This window comes from Dermacentor variabilis, chromosome 9 (assembly GCF_050947875.1).
Source record: "Dermacentor variabilis isolate Ectoservices chromosome 9, ASM5094787v1, whole genome shotgun sequence".
NCBI lineage: Eukaryota > Metazoa > Arthropoda > Arachnida > Ixodida > Ixodidae > Dermacentor > Dermacentor variabilis.
The window spans coordinates 8,484,274-8,504,819 of NC_134576.1; the positions used below are offsets into that span (position 1 = coordinate 8,484,274).

Consider the following 20,546-nt stretch of genomic DNA (forward strand, 5'->3'; position numbering starts at 1 on the left):
GGTTTGGGGAATGTTGATGCACGGGTGTATGCATGTGTGAGTTTTCCTGTATATATACATGGGTGTTCAAACTGAAAGACTGAAAGTCTGAAAGCCTATATAAAAAAAAGCCAATGGCACAGAGTTTATATATTCATAATATTGCACCAAAAACAGTTGCTATCATCTGTTCAAGCTTCTGCAGTGGACAAGTGTGTGTGCATATGAATTGATAGCCCATGTGAAGTTGTTTACCAGAGCTCCTTGCTATTCTAAAATTATAGATGCATACCACATCAATTTTGTCGCCTTAAATGTAAATTAGGTGCACTGTACAGAATTGTGATGTCTTTTCCCATTTATGAGTTACATTGGTAATTTGATAGTTCCATTTTTTAAATTTAGCAATTTTTTAACAGTTTTATTAAATTTATTGGTAGTTTAAGTGCAAAGTTCGGCAGCATGCCACACTCCTGTAACACATGAAGGCAAAAGCCTGCTGTACACTTCGTAATGCGCAGTCTCGCATCGTTGTGTTGCTGCTTTTGCAGTTCGGCATCTTCGGCTCATTTTCTACGCTTAGCTCCGCCATAGTCCATCAATTTTTTTTTTTTTCTGGTCACGAAACTGCCGCCTCAGTTTCATATAGAGCCAGCGCCCGCTGCTAGAGGTGCAACCGTGCATGAGAGGGCATGCGAGCACCGCTACCACTGTGGTTGTGTGTGGGGCAGCCGCGGTATTCTAGCTTTCTCAACTTCCTCAACCATCACTTTAGTTTGTCGTAACTATTTTTAACATTGACTATGCTTAAATGACTGCCTGAGCGCGTCTTCTGCCTTGATATGAGTGCCCGGGACGAAAAAAAAAAAGCCGCTCACAACATGGAGCTTGCGGCGATCTCAGACAAAAAAAAAAAAGAAAACTGGGATTTTAAGAGCCAGAACCATGAAATGATTATGAGGCACACCGTTGTGGGGGACTCAGGATTAATTTTGACTACTTGGGATCCTTTAAAATGCACCTAAATTTAAATAAACGGGTGTTTTGCACTTTGCCCCCTTCTAAATGCGTCCGCTGCGGTCTCGGTCCAGATTTCTTCATCATTGCCGTTCGCCTCAACACTTTGGTGGGCTTCGCTTTTTTATATTTGCCTGAAATTAAACACCGCGCATTCGCAACAAAGCGCCAGTGGTCCCACTTATCACCAGATGCAAACATATGGGCTGTTGCACCCCCGCTTATCCGTAAGTAAGCGCCAACTCTCCGTTGTGCATAGCGCCAGATTGTTCGCCGAGCACAGCTGTTCACTTTCTGTTAAACTGTGGTAGAGAAGGACTGTGGCAGAGAAGTATGTTATAAGGAGATCAAAAGAATGAAATTGTTATTGCAAAGGGCTGCTACCGTAGAATACTTAATGACAAAGAAAAGGAAATTGAGCTGCTCCGTGCGCTGAAGATTTCTCTGCAAAGCGATGCCATTTCTGAATGAGATTTAGGTAGGATTAATGCAAGACAAACTTCGCTACTAAATGTCTTCGGTGCGGCTTTTAGCAATGGATTAAGGCGAACGTGAAGTGTTAGGACCTGCATAGTTGGAACTAGCTGTATTGTAATTAGGCAATTGCCTTAGCAAGCAGTTGTTTAGAAGCGTCAGTAAGCCCAGCACTTATTCACGCTGCTCGTGGTTTTGACGCAGAAACGACAAGACTAAGTATTTTGGTTCTTTTTGTGCAACTATTTACAATATGTTAAAATGCTGTAATCACCGGTCCTGATATTCTTATCATGATTTAAAAATGAAAAAAGAAACTTTGTAATTCAATTAAGAAAAGAAATAAAACGTGTTGATGCAAAAACAACATACAAGCACGATCATTTATTTATCATGGAAAATAAGCGGAGCGAAATACAGACAGCACAGAGGCGTCTGGTCACGAACGGTCCACCATTCACAATGCAAGAAGTTTGTTAAAAGCATGACACTGATATAATAAGCATAAAGGAATAACATCAAACGTGAGAGATATGCATTGGGGTGCAGGAAACAAACACCAGCAAACGAATGGCAACAAATACAGAATGCATAATCGATTATTTCTATAAACAAGAAAGTGTAAAGCATAAGCATTTCATAACACATGGCAAAACAACTCTCAAACGAACACAAGTAGCCACGTCACAAATACAGCATTTTTTTTTTTTAAATGGCTTGTTAGAGATACCACCATTCTACTTGTTCAGCTGTTACTTGCAACACGTGTTCAGCATCGTTGTCCCACTCCACCACTTCAACTAAACAGCCCAGCACTCGAAAAATAGCGCGGCACATGCACAGAATGCACCCGATCACTCAGCTCGCTTTGTACTGTGCACGCGTTTCAGTACGCGAACGATGCCCTCTGCGGCACAGTGGCGCCGCGTCGCGACACCTTTGGGCAGCATATGAACCTCTCCCATAGCGTGACGGCGGAGTTTCGTGACCAGAAAAACATGGAAGGACTCCGGCTGCGCCTTCGGGCGCCCGTATAGTGGGGTCAGACTCGCACCAACGATGTTTCTCTTCGACTTTACGTTGCATCCTCTCAGCAGGGTATTGAAATGTATGCTGTTCTGTGTGTTATATAGGGGATTTCAATGAATGCAGTTGCACTGTTCGCTTTGCTTTGTTGAGCGCTTGTAGCCTCTACATTACTAGAGGGATGAGCCATTGCATATTTTGTTTGCCTATTGGGGTATGAGCCATTGCTGATAAGTTTTTGTACCATTGGACCAGACAATGCATTTTTCTCAAGGCCATTGGTGGTATGAGCCACTTGAGGCTTTCGCCTTAAAAAAATTTGCTTCCTACAGTCACTAAATGTAACTTTTTCTTTTAAATATAACAAGCCTCATAAATATTCTCACAGTACCTGCTGAGAAAAGCAATTTCTCTGTTCCCATGTATTTAGATAGGTGCCTCCAAGCTAAAGCTTCCTCTTAGAACTCTTCGGTGGCCCTTGTGCCAAAAAATAAAACGCCGCCACATAAATCATTAAAGCTTCCTGGACTTTTTTTTTTTTGAATGGCAGAAATGAGTAGTCGCTGTCAAGGCCAGCAATGCTATCGTGAAAATGTGTGCAGCCACTTTTCATGCTGTGCAGTTATGGTGGCCATTCCAGTATGAAGAGAATTAAGCTAGATATGGCGCTTCAGTTGTTAAGTACTCATAGGTCTGTTACTCATTTATGCCTAATACAGAAATACATTTGTAGCATAACGCTGTTCCCATTGCCACATGAAAAAACATTTTAGGCACAGGCAGGCATCTTTAAATCAGCTTTGCATCAGGCTTATGTCTGGCGAATATTTTCACTTGTTTAGCGTAGCCATCAACTATTACACTTTGGAATGATCTTCCAGATAACATTGTTTCAATACCAACCATGGACTTTTCTGTGAGCATTTGTAGGCACATTTCTGCCATTAAACACCTATGCGTTTTGCTGCTAATAATTATTTTTCTTTGCCTTGTGGTTTAATTTTATTACCAGTAGCTTAATGCTTTGACCATGTGTAAAGCTGCACAGCCGTGTACATTTGCACCAGTCAGGTCTGGGTGGGTTCACAATGCCACATGACCGACAGTGGCAGTCCGTGTGTTTTCTGGCGAGCGGGTCTGGGCGTGGTGGTTCAGCGCCAATAGAATGTCTACTCCACCTTGGTATGAATAATGTAATGCCTTTGCTTAGGCTTTGCTGAAACAGCTGTGTTTGTCCTTGCAGACCACCATGGTGGCGCGGCCACCCTTGAGGCCTGGGCAAGCCCGCTGGAGCGTGGCGGCGGCAGCAGCGGGCTGCTGGCTGCGGTGGCGGCGGCCGAGGAGCTGGGCAGCATGAGCCTGGCCCTGACGCAGCAGCCCCGGTGCCTGGGGGGGCCCGACTTCCTGCTCGACACGGTGGCGAGGTGAGCTCTTGCATCAATGTCATGAAACATGTCAACATCTGCTTATGTGTTTTGTTTCAGCGTGGTGGACGGTGTTCCAGCGGCCATGGGGGCGGAGGAGGAGGCCTCGTCAGTGGAGCCAGTGGCCTCACCCCCTCCACCTGCTGCCAAAAGCCGCACTTCACACCACAACTGCTTCGGCCTGCCCTACCAGGTGTGTGTAGTGCTGATCTTCACATTGCATTGAAGATGCATGTGGCAAGCAGGACTCCAGTAGTGGCCTGTGTGCACCTAGTAGAGTCGGAGAGTTTCCAGGGAAAAGGATCGATTAATGCCCACATGCTTACAAATTCATGTGGGTTGGTTACCTCACAAATCTTTTAGGTTTCTTGCAGCACAAGAATTCTGTTTTCAGTCTCCATAATAAAGGCATTGATCAGCAAATTATAGGTGCAGCACTGGCTTCCATCTTCACACAAGTGCTCACTTAGCCTCTGCATGCACCTGCAAGACTGCACGACCTTCTACTGCAGTAAAGTTGCTTGTGTGCAGAGCTTGCTGTCGTGGTGAACCATATTGAGAGTGGCAGGGGTGAACGTGCCATTTGAGTTCCCACGATGAACAGAAGGTTTTAGTTTTTTTAGAAGCGGTTTCCCTATTTTTTTGGGAGTTGGTGCCATATAGCAGCTACATCGTAGCCAATAATATGCACTTTTATTACAGACAGTTCTTATCCAGTGGGATGAAACTTGAGCATTGGAATGGTAATGGGGAGCCGTGCCTCGTGGCACATCGACTCTGGGTCATGTTAGAGAGGTCAGGATGGAGACTGGCGCAGAGGAGGCGTGTCAGTACGGTGGTGGAATACTTGAGGTTCAGGCTGATTGCATTCAAAGGTTGCATAGCCATGGTGTTAGTCTTATTTGCATAGTACGAAAAAATGGTAAGTATGGTCTCTGATCCCACATAGTAGCACATTGTGCATCGCAGTCACCAAGCAGATGAGTAAGGTGGTCCAGACGCTTGGACCCTCAAGGGCTCATTCACACTGGAGGTTCGCGATTAAGTGGTTTGCAAATGGCCGCTTAGGTAGGAAAGCAACTATTTTGAATCAGTTGCGCACTGTGCAGTTTTCAGTGGCGCAGTTGTTGCAAACCCTTATGGACAAATTAGCAGCACAGGAACAGGGTGTCTGTGTACGCTGATGTTACTTTTGACATACTAGTTCTGCGGAAACCCGCAAGGTGGAGAGAAGCAATGAATAAAGGGAAAATCAGAGATCCACCCGATCGCAGCAATTGTTACAAAGGAAACCTTTGTAGCAATTGCTACGATCGGGTGGATGTCTGATTTTCCCTTTATTGATGTTACTTTTACGTGGCAATGGCAGTGCAGCATCAAACTGAAGACATTTCAGCATCAGTTGCGAGATATTTCGTTATGACGATGAGCAGGTCGTACTAGCTGGTGTGCATACTGGTCACTCGACAGTCACTCCTTGGTTACCAGTTGTGGTCGGCTGTGCAACCTCTGTCGATTGCTGGTGGTGAACAGGCACAGGTGACGTGACTGGAAGGCAGGCAGATGGCATTGAAGTCGTCTGGGTGTACAAAGCTTGTGGTAGGCAAGGGGAAGTGTCCGACTTATTGGTGCTGGTCACAGAAGCCAATTCCTCTGTAGTTACGCCACCTACACCGGTAGCAGCAAATTCAAAAGGAGCGCTGACGAGAATGGTCAGGTCGAGTGCTCATAATTTTGTATGAATTTGAGCTTGAATCAAAGTTGAGAGCTTTGAACTACTGACGAAGTGGGTACCAGCCATTTCAGATTGTAAACAGGGAACTGTAGCGTATTGGGGTACTGGCACATAAAAGCAATGTTGGTTACAATAGTTGGATTTTGCGCTGCTAGGGCATTGAAAGCAATAGACCCAATGCCTATGAGAAAGATGCTGCACTAGATGAGTTTTCAAGGTAGCACTGTCAACACAGCGGCAAAGTGCGAGAACATCTTCTTGCACAATGTGTATGATTCACTGTAATACTTAGTGCACTCGGACAGCTTCCTCTTTGGGATATCTGAACAGACAGTGAGCACTCCAAAAATTATGTGGAGATTCTCCTAGATAGAAGGCATATTACAGAGTCCCACTCGTGGTTGAGAAACCAGGTTGTCTGTGAGGAAGAAGGCAGCGTTAAGTAATTTTGTAGCATCATCCCATTGGTCGTAGTTGTCCACCCAATCTTCCATGTCATTGCCAAGAAGCCCCTTAGAGGTTGGGTTGGCTGGGACTTGATATTGTGGCTTCTCAAATGCAGGGAAGAAATCAGGTTTTTTCATTTCATTTATTGAAGCCTTAAAGGCCCAGAGGCATTACATAACGCGGGGGCAAACAAAGTGTGAGGAACTCTTCATCACGCAAAGGAGGGAAAAGAGGAAGAAAAGATAGACGAAGAATAGAAAAGGAAAAAACGCTCAGGAGGGAACCGAGCAAGCGGTACTATCATCAAAATCACTGTAAAAAACTATAAAATATAACAAAATACACACTACATAAATACTAGTAAATACATACTATGCATGAGAACGAATCACTATCGATTACCGTATAGTGCGGAATATAGGTCGAGGTTTTTTCCAAAAAATATTGCTAAAAGTTCACCCCTCGACTCATATACCGGCCCTTGGCACAACATGAATAGTCGTCTGGCAACATGTTGGAGCGCAGACCTTTCGGCATCCGCATCGTTATCGCACCCATGGTGACCGAGCGACGCGGCCCAACTCACGGGCGCCGCGCGGTTCTTCATTCTATGGCGCGGTGCACCCGGAGCTCAAAGACAGGGTGGCGGATTTCGTTCGCGAGCATCATACCAGATCTTTGCCAGTGACAGCAGAACTCATCCGCATCAAAGCTATTGAGATCGCCCGAGAATCCGGACTGCCCAAGGAACAATTCAAGGGCTGCATTTATTGGGTTCGTCGCTTCATGCGACGCAAGGGATTCGCACTTCGACGGTGCACATCAATCTGCCAGAAGCTGCCAGAGGCATACGAGGACAAGCTGGTCAAATTCCAGCGCTATGTTATCCGTCTCCGGCAGCAGCATGGCTGCATGTTGGGACAGATCGGCAACGCTGATGAAACGCCGGTGTGGTTCGACATGCTGTCGCCCAGCACAGTGTGCGAATGCGGTGCAACAGAAGTCAAGCTTCTTTCTACGGGGAACGAGCATTCGCGCTTCACGGTATGGCTCGCGTGTACTGCAGATGGCAGAAAGCTGCCCCCATACATAATATTCAAGAGGAAGACGCTGCCGAAAGAGGCTTTCCCGCGGTATGTCATCGTTCGCGTGAATGAAAAGGGCTATATGGACAAGGCCCTTATGCTCAATTGGATTAAGACCGTCTGGAATCAGTGACCCGGCACACTCCTGCGGTGTCCGAGCATGCTTGTCTTGGATGCCTTTCGCAGGCACTTGACCGCAGGTGTGAAGCAGGCACTCCGCGACGGAACTCGCCGTCATTCCGGGAGCCATGACGTCAACACTTCAGCCACTGGACGTTGTGCTCAACAAGCCCCTTAAAGACCGTGTCCATGAACAATATAATTAGTGGATGGCCGGCGACAACCCGACGATGCCAACCGGTCGGCTGCGCAGGGCGCCTCTCGCCACTGTGGCCACATGGGTGTCGCAGCCTTGGCGCTCACTGCCCGACGATATGGTGGTGCGGGCATTCAAGAAGTGTTGCATTAGCAACTCCTTGGACGGCACCGAGCATGACATGTTGTGGGACGAAGCCAGTGAAAAGCAGTTGTCTTCGGACAAGAGTTCAGACAGCTCAAACGAATGAGCAGGTGACAAGTCTGGCGGCACCACTAAATAAAACGAAGTTTTGTGCCTTATAATTTTTATGTTTACTTCTTTGCTTCAATGTGAGGGGGTCGACCTATATTCCGCCTCGACCTATATTCCGCATTGTACGGTAATTACTTAAAAGGGGTCAAGTAGCAAATGCATTTTTAACAAACCTTTCTAGGTGCAGTGGATTGTTAGTTTCTCACGGAAAGTCGTGTGGTCGGCGGAAGAGACAACACAGTCGGGCAGAGTGTTCCACAGCGCTATTGCATTTGGAAAAAAGGAATCCTTCATCGAAGACGTACAGCACTGAATGTGCACGATTGGACAGGTGTGGTTGAGGCGGGGAGAGATTCTAGGCGGGGGTTGTAGTCGAGGGTGTCTGGCTACTGGGTGATAGTAGAAAGGGTGAAGCATGCAGAGACGCATAAGCGACAGGTGTGCAGGACACCGGCATCGTGCAGACCCGTCCGACCGCTCGATTTGTGCTTGTGTCTGGAGTCAGCCAGATTGCACGTTTCTCACCATCGTCTGCTTGCATAATCTCTCACTCACGCTTGTTTTGTCTGGCTTGGTTTAGTCTCGTTTGTGCTTGCTTTGAGTGCTTTCTTCGCAATGATGAGTTTAAACCGATGTGTCCAGATGGAAAAGTTTTCATATCCGATTCTGTACGACCACACGGACCCTGAATACAAGTATGCGGAGGCGACACCCAGTATGTCATTCTCCTTGTCTTTTGAATGCGGCGACACTGCTACAGAAGGGAGCACACCAACGTGATTTTGATCAGTGGAAACGTCTGCACCTTCATAGGACATGACTCGCGTTAAGAACGAAGGACGTAGACAGAGTGCCGATCTGTTAGCAGATAAAGCATGCGACATCTCGCACCTACGCGCAGACGCGAGAATTTTATGCTGTCCTGCCGCAGCGCCTCACCACCAGATGGTGTGGCCGTGCTGCTGCAGCTGAGTTTTAATGCCACTAGTATGAATGGGTCCCTGCATGTTTTTTTCACCTTGACCTGATCAGTGACCCTATCTTCTCATCATCATCATCATCATCATCATCATATTACCTGACCAGAGAAACTTTTGTCGAACTCTCGACTGTATCTAGCATTTTGCCTACCTGATCTTGATCTTAACTTTCATATTTAAAACCTCTATCACTGTGCTGTACCATTACCTGCACTTAGAGTGATTCTGGTTCTGTCAATCTCTTCCCTGCTTTTCTTGCACCAATACTCTAATCATCTCTAATAGTCTGTTACTCTAATCGTCTCGACTGCTGACCAGTTAAATCTTCCATCTTTGAATAACAGCGCTTTTGGAAGATGGTACACTTCCTGTGCGTCTTGCTGAGTCAATATCTTGACATTCCATTACAATGTGCCGAGTCAGTCCCGGGCATTTTCCTTTTTTTTTGTAGCACGCACGCACTTCATCCTGTGGTGTATATTTGCTCCAGTATGTTTTTGTCCTCGGGCAGCCAGCTTGGGCCTCAAATTGTTTTTAATTTGTGGGCGCCATGCGATGACAGCTGTGAGCATTAGGTATGGTCAGCCATGGTTCCAAATCTCGGACACTGTGCACCATGCCGATGCATTGCTCTTGTCGGGATTTGTACTGCACATGCTGGTGCTATTGTAGCCCGACCTTCTTGCAGTTTGTTGACAAGTTTTTGCTGATAAGACACTATCCAGCAGGAATGTTCTGGAAATAGGTGAAGTTATTTCTACTGCTGAAACTTTAAAACCTTGAAATAATGAAAGTTGCTGTTTAACCAAGTTTTTCGCTGCAAGTACAAGTTTTATTATATCGAGGTTTGACTGTATTGCATAAAATTTAGAATGCAATAGTTCGTTCAGGAAAAGAAATCTAGCCCTGTGAAATGTGGCCATTTCCCCACATCAAAAAAAGAATGAACCATTTCAGAGTTATACTCAGGGTGTCTACCAACCGGGAAAACCGGGAATTCTCAGGGATTTTTAGTAGTCTGGAAAAACTCAGGGGAAACTCAGGGAATTTGTGCCTCTATCAGGGAAAATTATCTGTAATTTTATTGAAAGGGTAGAAAGTCGTGGTAATGCTGGCTCGAGTAACAGACAGGAATTGTAACGAATCGTCTTTGACGCCCTGTCGTCGGCTGGAGGAGTTGCCAGTGTAGAGTCAACGACCGACTTTCCGGATTCCCCATAATTTGGACGGCTTCGCAGCACCACCCATAGACTCAATGTATCAGAACGTCTGAAATTTCGGACGCAAGAACTCTTTGTCGTCTGATTTTCCGGACGTTCTGCATGACCGCAGGTCCGAAACGGCATTAATCAAAGCCACCACCGCTGCCATTTTGATTACCTCGCCGCCTCGAACCGGTGCTATTGCACGCAGAACCGCAGGCAGCCGTAGCCACCACTGCGGCAACGCTACGCCTAGCTGCTTCGACATTCGATATTAAGCATCTTGCCGTTTGGTGCCGTGTTTCTTCATTTCTCCGCTGTCAGCAATAATTTTGGCTTCGAAGCTCGGAAAGCACGACACATTCCATAATGCTGGTTCCTGGAAGTTAGTTTCGCTTCAGTACAGTTGTGTGACGCGGTGAAGCATTAGCAAAAGTATTGCGGTGAAGCTTAACAAGTGTAGAAAGGGGCAATTGTCACGGGACACAGTATGTATTCCTTAATTTTACACGCATGCACCCGCCCTGTCCTGTCACAGTATGAGCACCGCTATGCCTAATAAGTGTACTGACAGGCATTCAGAGCTTTTCCAGATGTGCATATGTCGATTTGAGCCCTTAAGAGCAGTAAAAGACATGCATTTATTTTTTCGGATTGCTTGATTTTTCGGAAGTTTTCACGGCCCCTAGGGGGCCCGAAAAATTGGACATTGACTGTAAACTGACGAAGAGTATGCTTCAAATGGTCCGTAGTGCGAACGCGTGACAAAAGGAGCACGAGAACAGAAAGGACCGACGCATTGTGGAATGAACGGGGAATGAAGTATGCGAGCGCTTCTTTGAAGGAGCCTGAGCTCAAAAAACACTCTTGGCTGATGCTGAGATACAGGTGTCCCTCATACAAACCAAAATAAACTCTTTAAAACCGTGAAACACAACACTGAGGCATCGTGCGCGGGCTGAGAGTATGTCAGGACAGTTGAGGTTGACTTACGAGCTGTTGAGAGAGACTCTCAATTGTGACAAAATTCGGGCCTCATACCACTGAGCTTGCTATCAGTTGGTATAAATAGCTCATATTCGAAAATATTTGCTTCTGTATTCATCTCCTTTTTATTTGTATTTGAGAATGTCTGACTCGATTTGCAATTTCTTTCGAGGACATTTTATTTGCTGTGCATTTTACTAACCCCCTGCCTTATATTCTTTTTTTGAATAATATAGACACTACTCCTTAGTATTCATATTGGATTAAGTCGGTTCTTTTAAAAAAAATTTTTCATATGCTGACTAAAGAGTGACAGCATCGGGCGATATGGTTCCAGCCCGTCTTGACATAAAACATAGTTCTGCATCACTCGGGAAATTTCGCAATGGCACTCAGGGAAAACCTGGAAAACCCAGGGAATTTGGAAATGTCAACTTGGTAGACACCCTGATACTGAACCATGGGAACTGTGTACGAGTTTCATAGCATTTCAGATTTAAACGGCTGCGAGTTTGACTCGATCGAATTTAAGTGAAAAAAATACATAAAATGGCCCCAGAACTTGCAATTCATTTTTTGTGCCTGCATAGTCTCCTTTGTTATAACGAGTAAGCATTTTCTTAGTTGTTTTGCTGGAGAGTAGATTACAAGGAAAAGTATTATGGACAACACTGTAATTGTAAATTTTTGGTAAGTATGCGAGATAGAAGTTATCGGTGTGCTGCTTAAAGCAGGCTGCTGCGAGTGTTGGAGAATGGGTAGTCATGCATGTTGATTCACTGAACGATTGGGATAAGCCAAAGTTTATATGTGTGCTCAAGAACTCACTAGCCAAGTTGTTTCTTGATAGTGTAGACATTAGATGAGCGCAGTCTATTGAAGGGAAATCAAAATGGCCAAAAAGCAGAACAGGCAAATTTGGGTATGTAGCAGAAATAGCGTCATGGAACAATGACATGAACGGCGAGTCGTGCGTAGAAGGGTAGCTTTGCAACATACCCAGACCATTTCCAAAGGTTTTGATAAGCTAACAGGCAATGTGCAGCGATGGGTACACCACTATCAGCCCATAGACTGCTGTCTCTATATCTACGAAAGATGGCATAATTATAGAAGGCTGATAGGATCATTGATGAATCAGTTGAGCCATGTTTCTGTTAGAACTAGATGAATGGATGAGATCACATAAGGAGCCATGCTTAGGAATGATGCTGCATATATTAATAAAAAAAAGTAGGGACTGGGTCTGGTTGGGAGTGATGTTTGTGCGACAGTTGGTTGAGAGCTACAGGCTGGGTTCTTTTTGCAATGGTTATTTTTTTAGGTAGCAAGGTCAAACGCATAAGTTTTGTTACCGCATAAGAGTTTGTCAAACCCGGGTCAAACCAGTGTCAAACCAGCGTAAATGGGACTTGCATGGATTTACTCAACTTAAATGAGTGTTTTCGAGCGAGGCGTATACGAGGCCAGAAACCTTAGCTGATGCTGAACCACTTAGCTTACTTCCTAAAGATATCAAGTGATTTTTGGGCTTGAAAAAGGGCAAATTTGGCAACGATTGGCCTTGACTTACCCTGGCGAAACGACCCTAGATGGTAAGCATGCTCAGGGTTATGAGGTGCACTTTGCCATGTTCAATTAGGTGTTTTTCAGAATACTTCCATGTTTTGTTTTGTGTGTCCTTCAGGCTATAAAGCATAAGATTACACCGCTGAAATCTGCAGGGACTGCCAATGATGAGACTGGGGGCATGCAGCCTGTGCTAACAGTCTTTATTCACTTGCCTATTGAAACAGTGCATATTCACTTGTCTTTGTAACATTGTAAAAGACGCAATCCAATTCAATTTTAGTCAGTACAGTTTCAAGTCACTGAATTCCTTTCATGGTCATTGAACATCTGCTTGATTTAATTGATTGATCAAGTTTTGCACGTTTGGCTACACGGCAGTTTTTTCAATGTATTCAACAGTTCATTAGGGTTGGATCCAGGGTTTACTAATACTGCATGAGTTGGTCCTCTTATCGAGGTACATTTGACCTTTTTGAGATAAAGCCTACACTGTGCAGGATCACAACTATGGTGCTCCACCGCCTGTGACGCCCCCCCAGAGCCCACCACCATCACCACTGTCTCCACCCAGTGAAGGACAGCCAGCCCTCAATGGCACGCCCCCCCCGGGACTTCTGCTTGAGGTGGGCAGTCCTCCCCCGCTGACTAATGGCGGGTCGCCTGCCGACAGGAAAGAGGAGTGCGCCCCCAACGAGGAAAGTGTGACGCGCTGTATCTGTGGCTTCAACCAGGACGACGAGTACATGATCTGCTGCGACCAGTGCCTGGTTTGGCAGCATGTGGACTGCATGGGCCTGGACCGTAGCCGCATACCTGAGACATATCTGTGTGAGCGCTGCTGCCCAAGACGTGTGGATCGGCAGCGGGCCCGCTCTCTCCAGACACGCAAGAAGCATCAGATGGCCCGTGAGTGTGATTGCTAAAACATTGGCAGTTGTTTCTTAAAAACACTGGAAGCATAGCACGCAAAGGAAGATCCACAAAGACTAGACAGGACAAGTGCTAACTTTCAACACAGCGTTTATTGCGAAACAGGAACATATATACGCAACTGATTCTCCTAAGGGAAAGAAGGACATAAAAGCTTCACAAAAAATGCCATGTCGTCATGCCATGAATTCAAGCTCTATAGATGATAATGCAACAGACGGCCTGCTGACGCATAGATGACCTGCCCGTGCAATCTTGGATGCTTCCTTGATTTCCCTTGTCAGGTCATTGCGGTGCCAATACAAAATGACCGTCTTATTGAGCGAAAGATGGCAAGGTGGTTGTCCAACACACTTCTTACAATGGGCTGCCAGATGACCGTCTGTGGAAATATTGCCCACTTTATTACTGTGCTCTTGGAGACGGACATTCAAACATCTGCCCGTTTGGCCAATGTAGTACCTTCCACACGAGAGTGGAATTTTGTGCACAACCCCTCTCCTGCAAGGCATGTAGGCATCTCTGTGTTTAATTGCGCATTCAGGCTTCCACAATCGAGTAGGGTAGCTCTCTTTGCAGACACTCAACAACTTTCTTGGCACCGTGAAAACCCCTTTTATGCCAGAATGTTGCCCTACCCTCCTTAGATTGCGTACACCTTATGCAGGTAAGGTATCATGGCTACTTTTTCTTTCTTCCTTTTTCTACCATTTTCTTTTTCTCTTCCGCTCTCTGCTCGTCTTTCATGCGTGATGCAATTTTCTTCCTGTGATGCAAGCCTCTGGCGACAGAAACAATAATATGTTTGGGATAACACGCAGCCTCCAAATGCTCTACCTGCTTTTGTACACTTTCTTCGACAGCATGTTCGCATGAGTTGCAGAGTGCGCTCGACAAGAAGGAAAGAACAATGGTTCTCCCTTACGAGCTTTGAGTGAGCAGAAATGAACGGCAAAGGAGGCTTGTTAGCCCTAGCTCATACACCCAGCAAGCATGATTGTTGTTAAGACGGAGCCGCGTATCTAAAACCTAATGCTGCCCTGCGCGGGCAATCATGAGTAAACGTAAGCGGTCTAAAGCATGCGATAAGCAAGTCTAAAATACGAGCAACGATAGGGTCTGAAAAAACCGGTCCATTTAAAACAATTAAAAATTCATGAACATACCGAAAGATTTTTAAAACCCTAAGATCATCTAGTCGCTCAAAAAGAGCCTTGCCATAATGAGTTAAAAACAAATCGCTTAAAGCCGATGCAATACATGATACTATGCAAACACCCTGCTTTTGCAGGTAAATGTTATTGTCAAAGGCACCAAAAGTTGATGTCAAATACAAGGATAAAAGCTCTAAGAAGCCTGCTGTACTCATACCACAGGCATTCTGGAAATTGACGGTACCGCATTCATCAATTGCGACCTCAACACAGCACAGCAGACCATCGTGCGGCAATGAATAAAACAAGTCCTTGATATCAACAGAAAAAGCTTTTATATTTTTGTGGTCACTAGATCTGATAAAGTCAATAACGGCTGAAGAATCTTTTGTCAAGAAAGGATCAACCACACTAAGCACTGTCAGGTGCTCTTGCAAAAAACTTGTGACACACTCTGCCATGTACCTGACTCTTACACTATGACGCGAAACGGGCGTTCTACTTTATGAGTCTTGACCGAAAAAACATGTCATGACAGTCATAGTCGCCACCCTTCATTTGCTTCAGAACGTTCATCAGGTTGAGCTGCTCACACAAGTTCTTTGCTCGCGACTTGAACTTCCTCAGTGAAACGTGTGGAGTTGCCTTAAAGGGACACTAAAGGTTACCCGAAAGTCAAGTTAAAGTGATAAAGCAATGCTCTAGAACGTCTAAGGCATCAATATAATCGCGAACAGAGCTTTAGTAACCGAGAAATTGAGGTAAATGCACGACACCATTTGAGACCCCCCAGCGACATTCCGGTACTAGCCCGATGACAAAAGCACTCCTCATCATAATTTATGTCACTAGTACTCAACTACTCGTATTAAAAAGATCATTTCATTAGATTATAAGATGGAGAAAAATGCTACTTGTCTACTTCTATTCGATTCTAAGAAAAAAACATTTTGACGTTACCCTTGAGTAGTATAGGTGATCGAAAAGTTTCATTTTCGCTCGACTTTGCGCCGCGCGCGCTTTGGAGTTTCAATTGTTTCTTTATCGCGTCGTGCTGCGGTGGTCCTGCTGGCTCGCGAAACTTGCATTTGGAACAAGCCGCGAGAATGCCACGTCCATGGGATGTCGTGGGATGCGCGAACGGTCCGTGGAACTTGACCAAGGGCAGTTGCAGCGGCGAATCCAACGTTGCTTATCACTGTGTGCCAACGAGTGATCCTCTCCATTCGAAGTGCGCTGGCAAAGAGCCAAAAAATCACGTAGTGTGCTCACTGCACTTTCGTCCAGAGGATTACGAGTTCAACGCCGACTTACTGAAATCGTGTGAAGTGCCTTTCAAAGCAGGCCGTCGTCGTAGTAGTATGCAACGACGCCGGCAGCGCGAGCCCTCAAAAGCAGGTCACGTTCATCAGTGCTTAAATCACTGAACTCGAGCCCATATCGCGAGCTAATGTGTCATTGTCAGGGTCATCCATTGCAAAGAGCGTCGAAGTTGGCGTCATAAAATAAAGAACCAGCTTATCGTTGTGCGCTTTCCCTTCCGCTAGCCACCATAGTTGCGCTTTCGCGCTGCTGTCGGCTTTGTCCTAGCTCTGTTTCTGGCCGCGCGTTTGTGTTCTGCGCAGAAAAGCCGTAGCGCCGTCTGCGAGCTTGCCGTTTTACTCACCGATGGCGCAACGTCACTATTAGACCATGACGTCAATACTCCTCGATCGGAGGGCGGGTGATTTGAACTGCGCTAGAGGTACGTGGATGCTTCAGAACGGATTTTCTCTTAAAATAAGTCTTTTCTTAGCACGAAACAAGCGTTTCGAGGTTTGTGGGATGGTATTTCAACAGTCCACATTGACTTAATATTAACCTTTAGTGTCCCTTTAAGGGGGGATGCGAATCTTGAAACGGCAAAAAATCACAAAAGAGTCGATTTTCTAAAAAGTGCATTTTCGCTACATTTATACATTCAAGAATCCCTCCGCGAAATCTAGAAGCTAAATTTAATCGGAAAATCATAAAAAATCGCGCTTAAAGGGGCCAGAGTGAACGCGAAATCAGCAAAATTTGGTCAAAAATGTTCAAACTTGGCGCCGTCACCATTTGCGAACGCGGTGGCCGATGGCCGCCATCTTGTGCTTGTTTTGAAGCTGTTTTCTTTGTGTGCATTTTGCGCTAGTTCAAAATGGTGTCAGGGAAGGGAAACCGACGCTATCGCGTCATTTCTGGAGGATGCATCCGTGCCGCCGATTGGCCAAAGCGCGCACACACCCCGCGTGCCTCGCTCCTATTGGTCCGGTGCTCTTTGGCGCGCTCGACTGCTCTCGCATTTCACTACGTTTGTTTATCTCTGGTTTCATCACGCTGCTGTCTACGTTTGTTCAGCCGCTTGCTTCACGACGTTTGATAAGGTGCTCATTTCGCTGCCCGGATGGCTGGAAAAGATCATCATCTCTAGGCTACAATGCGTCAAGCGGCTGTGGAATGCACGATGGAAGGCGGCTAGGCCTGTCATACTTGCGGAGTTGCTGGTTGCTGGTCTGCCTGGACATTCTACCGGATCGAGTTCCGAGCTGCAAACCGGCATGTCTAGCGTCAACACTTCGTCCGTCCACGCCATGCGTGGGCGGACGTTTCCTTCACGACTGAAAAAAGTAGCGAGCGTGCAGCGAGTGCTGGAAAACGTGCCTGGCGTCGCAGTCTGCAATGGAACAAAAGTTCAAGCTGCTGGGTGTCAACACGAGAGAGGACGTCAACGACAGCGGAATTAAATTTGCGATCGTGGATTTATCCGTCGTACGAGAGTTCCTTGGACTCTTGCTGTGTCCGGGTGCGGCTAAAAAGTGGTGATGCTTTCAAGGACCCCGCCAAGGAGTACAGGCTCTCAGCAATGTTCATGTGGCAGAAGCAATGCTGCCTGTATATATGTGGCTATTTGGAAAAACCCTGCTCCAAAGATACCAGCGATATCTCTCTTTGCCGTGCAAGCTGCTGTTGGGGAAGCTGCCCTACGCTTCAACACTGGGAATCTGCTTGCGTCCACTGCAATTCTACAGCAGCTACACATGAATATTCCTGGCACTGCATCTCAGCGAGCAAAGGAGAAAGACGACCATCGAAGTGCTAACTCCAGCAAGAAGCGAGAAGCCTCTTTGAGCGCAAGGAAGCTGGCCAAAAAAATGGCATAAAGATACTAGTATGTACCCAGATTATGCCCCGGGTGAATTTCCTTGAGATTTTATTGGTATGTTCTCAATAAAGATGTTGCAGAATGTTTTTCCTTGATTGTTCAAAACAACAATTCTAACAGACTTCCAATTTTGGAGGTAAAATAGTTTCTCTCCTATTTCAGCTATCAACTTCATTTCTTTTGCCAGAAAGAGAAATGTATGCAGTAAGCAATATGCACCTTTTCAAAGCAGTACTCTTAAAAAGTTTTTGAAATGGGTCACTTGCTTGACATGTCAAGATGGCATTTTTTTCTCACAACTTTGATGAGCTCTAACTCTTGCTCAGATTAGCCTAGAACATTGATTAATACCTTATGGCACTCCCTGAACATTCTAGATAGTCTTTGTACTCATATTACTGTGTTAGGGTTTTCTGTTTAAATGCTAATTTTCCTCCAAACGAAGGACCCAGCTTATACAATGCTTTTATAGTATATCAGAAACTACTTATCCTATGGCGAAATTAATTATATCTTTAGAATCTGCATATTGCATATCTGCATATCTGAAGTGTGAAAATTTCGTTCAGATCTGTCCACAAATAAAAAAGTAGTATTTCAAGTGTAGTCTCCCCCCCTTAACGGGGGAGGCTACCCTGAAGACCAAACTTTCTTATTTTTTAGGATATCCGGATGAAACTTTTAGGGTATGTTCACACCACCGAACTATGAGGAACTGCAAAGTTTCATGAAGATGTGTTTATTAATTCCAGAGTTATTGAGGTCTTAACTAGGTAGTTCATGTATATGCCTGAGGAAGAGCCTGGAGAAATGCCAGGACATTGTAGGAAGCTGAAATTCACCGTGATGATCCCTTGATAGATATCCAAGAGGGCTTCAGAGCCCCTTTTCTTTAATTTCCCCTCCAAAAAATTTTAAGGCAACATTGAATTTGATGTAGCCAGTAATGACCATATTCATCAAAAATTAATTGCTTATTATAAATTAACTGCACCAGCTTTCAAAAAAAGAAGCATGTTACCCCTGGCAAAGTCATTCAGGGACAGAATAAAAAAAAAATGGCATAGAAATCTAAAGAGCGGTCCTTGAGATATCGCCTTCCCCAGCACCACTACTAATGAAAAAATCCATTCTGAGAAAACAGGCCTTAAAGTTGAACCCATGTGTTTTTTATTATAAAGCTCCCGCATAGCTCCTAATTAGCTCTTGGGGCTCCAGGCACACTCAATGTGTCGGATTTTTTACTGGCGACAGCTGACAGCACAGTTCCGCCGCTGAAAAGCGTCTACGCAGTTGGCACTCGCTGCGGAAGATCGGACGTTCGATGCTCGTACGGTAAAAGCTCGTTAATTCAGACTTCTAGGGACTGTAAATTAAGTTCAAATTAATCGAATGTCCGAATTATCGAGCGGACAACAAAAACAATAAATGCACGACTTTCATCAACATACCTTTACTGCACAACGTAATCGAGGATGCTCATCTGCTTTTGCGCAGAAACCTGCCTGGTTACTATTTTTTGAAGTCCTTCCAGGTGCTTAGCAGCTCGCATGCTGTCTGCAGTGTCCCAACAAAATTCTTCCAACACAACGAGTGCCTCCACGGCTTCCTTCACAGTGCAAGGGGGCCGAGGCTGCTCCTCTCGCGGCTCCTCTTCCTCCTCAGAATCTTCGCCGTGCAGCACGTCCCTGACAATTTCTTCTTATGTAAGTGAGCCGGCTGTAGCAACGCCGCCATCAATGCCAATGCAATCAGTGACTGTCACCGCATCTGGCAGAACTCCTCCGAAATCCTCGCAGTCATCTCCATTGTCGTCTAGCGACACTTCGGCCACTGCATCATCGCCAGGCTCACGCACAACGAAGCCACTGTGTCTAAAACAGTTGGCGACGAAGTGCGCGGGCGTGTTGTGCCAAACGTAGGCAAGAATGTTGACCGTGCTCAAAAGATTCACGTCGTACTGCTTACCAACTTCATGGTACAGGAGCATACGTTCCAGCACGCACCTGCGGTATTTGGCCTTGACATACTGAATTATGCCTTGGTCCATTGGTTGGAGGGCCGATGTTGTGTTCGGCGGCAAGAAAACAACTTCTATGTTGTCCAGTCCGGTGACATTGTTATGCGCACTACAGTTGTCCAGCACCATTAACACTTTGCGATTCTTTGCAGAAAGCTGTTGGTCTAACTTCTGCATTTAGCCTCGAAAAATTTCCGATGTCATCCAGACCTTTCTGTTCGCTTGGTATTCCATCGGAAGAGCAGGCATGTTCTTAAAGCACCATGGCTTTTGTGCCTTTCCAATGACGGCAAGTGGCAAGCACTCTGTTCCTGTCATGTTGGTAGCTAAAAGAATGGTGACGCGTTGCTTGGATCTTTTGCCACTGATGCACGGATCTCCTTTCATGGTCACAGTCTTGTCTGGCCTAGCCTTAAAGAAAAGTGCTGTTTCATCAGCATTAAATATGTCATTTGGATCAAAGGCGGCGGTGTTTTTGAGCAGCTGAGCTTTCTTCCAGTTGTTGGCAGCGTCTTCGTTGACAGCACCTCTTTCGCCACACAGTCTTAAAAACGAAGCCATGTCGCTCTCTGAAGTGCGCACACCACCCTTCCGATGCTTTGAATTCATCAATATGCATCATCAGTGCAAACTTCTTGGCTTGTGCCATGATGAGGGGTCCACTCAATGGCAGGTTTTCGTTACGCGAGTCGACCACCCACCGAAGCAAAGCCTTTTCCAACTCTGGATGAGCTGCTGTTCGCAGACGCCTTTGTGACGCTC

At 45.7% G+C, this 20,546-nt stretch overlaps 1 protein-coding gene across 7 annotated transcripts in view; it reads left to right on the top strand.

The window, feature by feature from the left end:
* LOC142558600 (uncharacterized) overlaps positions 1-20,546 on the top strand; it is a 473,120-nt gene that overhangs the window by 84,313 nt on the left and 368,261 nt on the right. For all 7 annotated transcript variants that reach the window (XM_075670756.1, XM_075670754.1, XM_075670751.1 and 4 more), the window contains exons 2-4: positions 3,740-3,920; positions 3,981-4,113; positions 12,997-13,405. In XM_075670756.1, coding sequence (XP_075526871.1) covers positions 3,850-3,920; positions 3,981-4,113; positions 12,997-13,405 — 613 coding nt within the window. In that variant the 5' untranslated portion in view covers positions 3,740-3,849. The remainder of the gene's footprint in view (positions 1-3,739; positions 3,921-3,980; positions 4,114-12,996; positions 13,406-20,546) is intronic.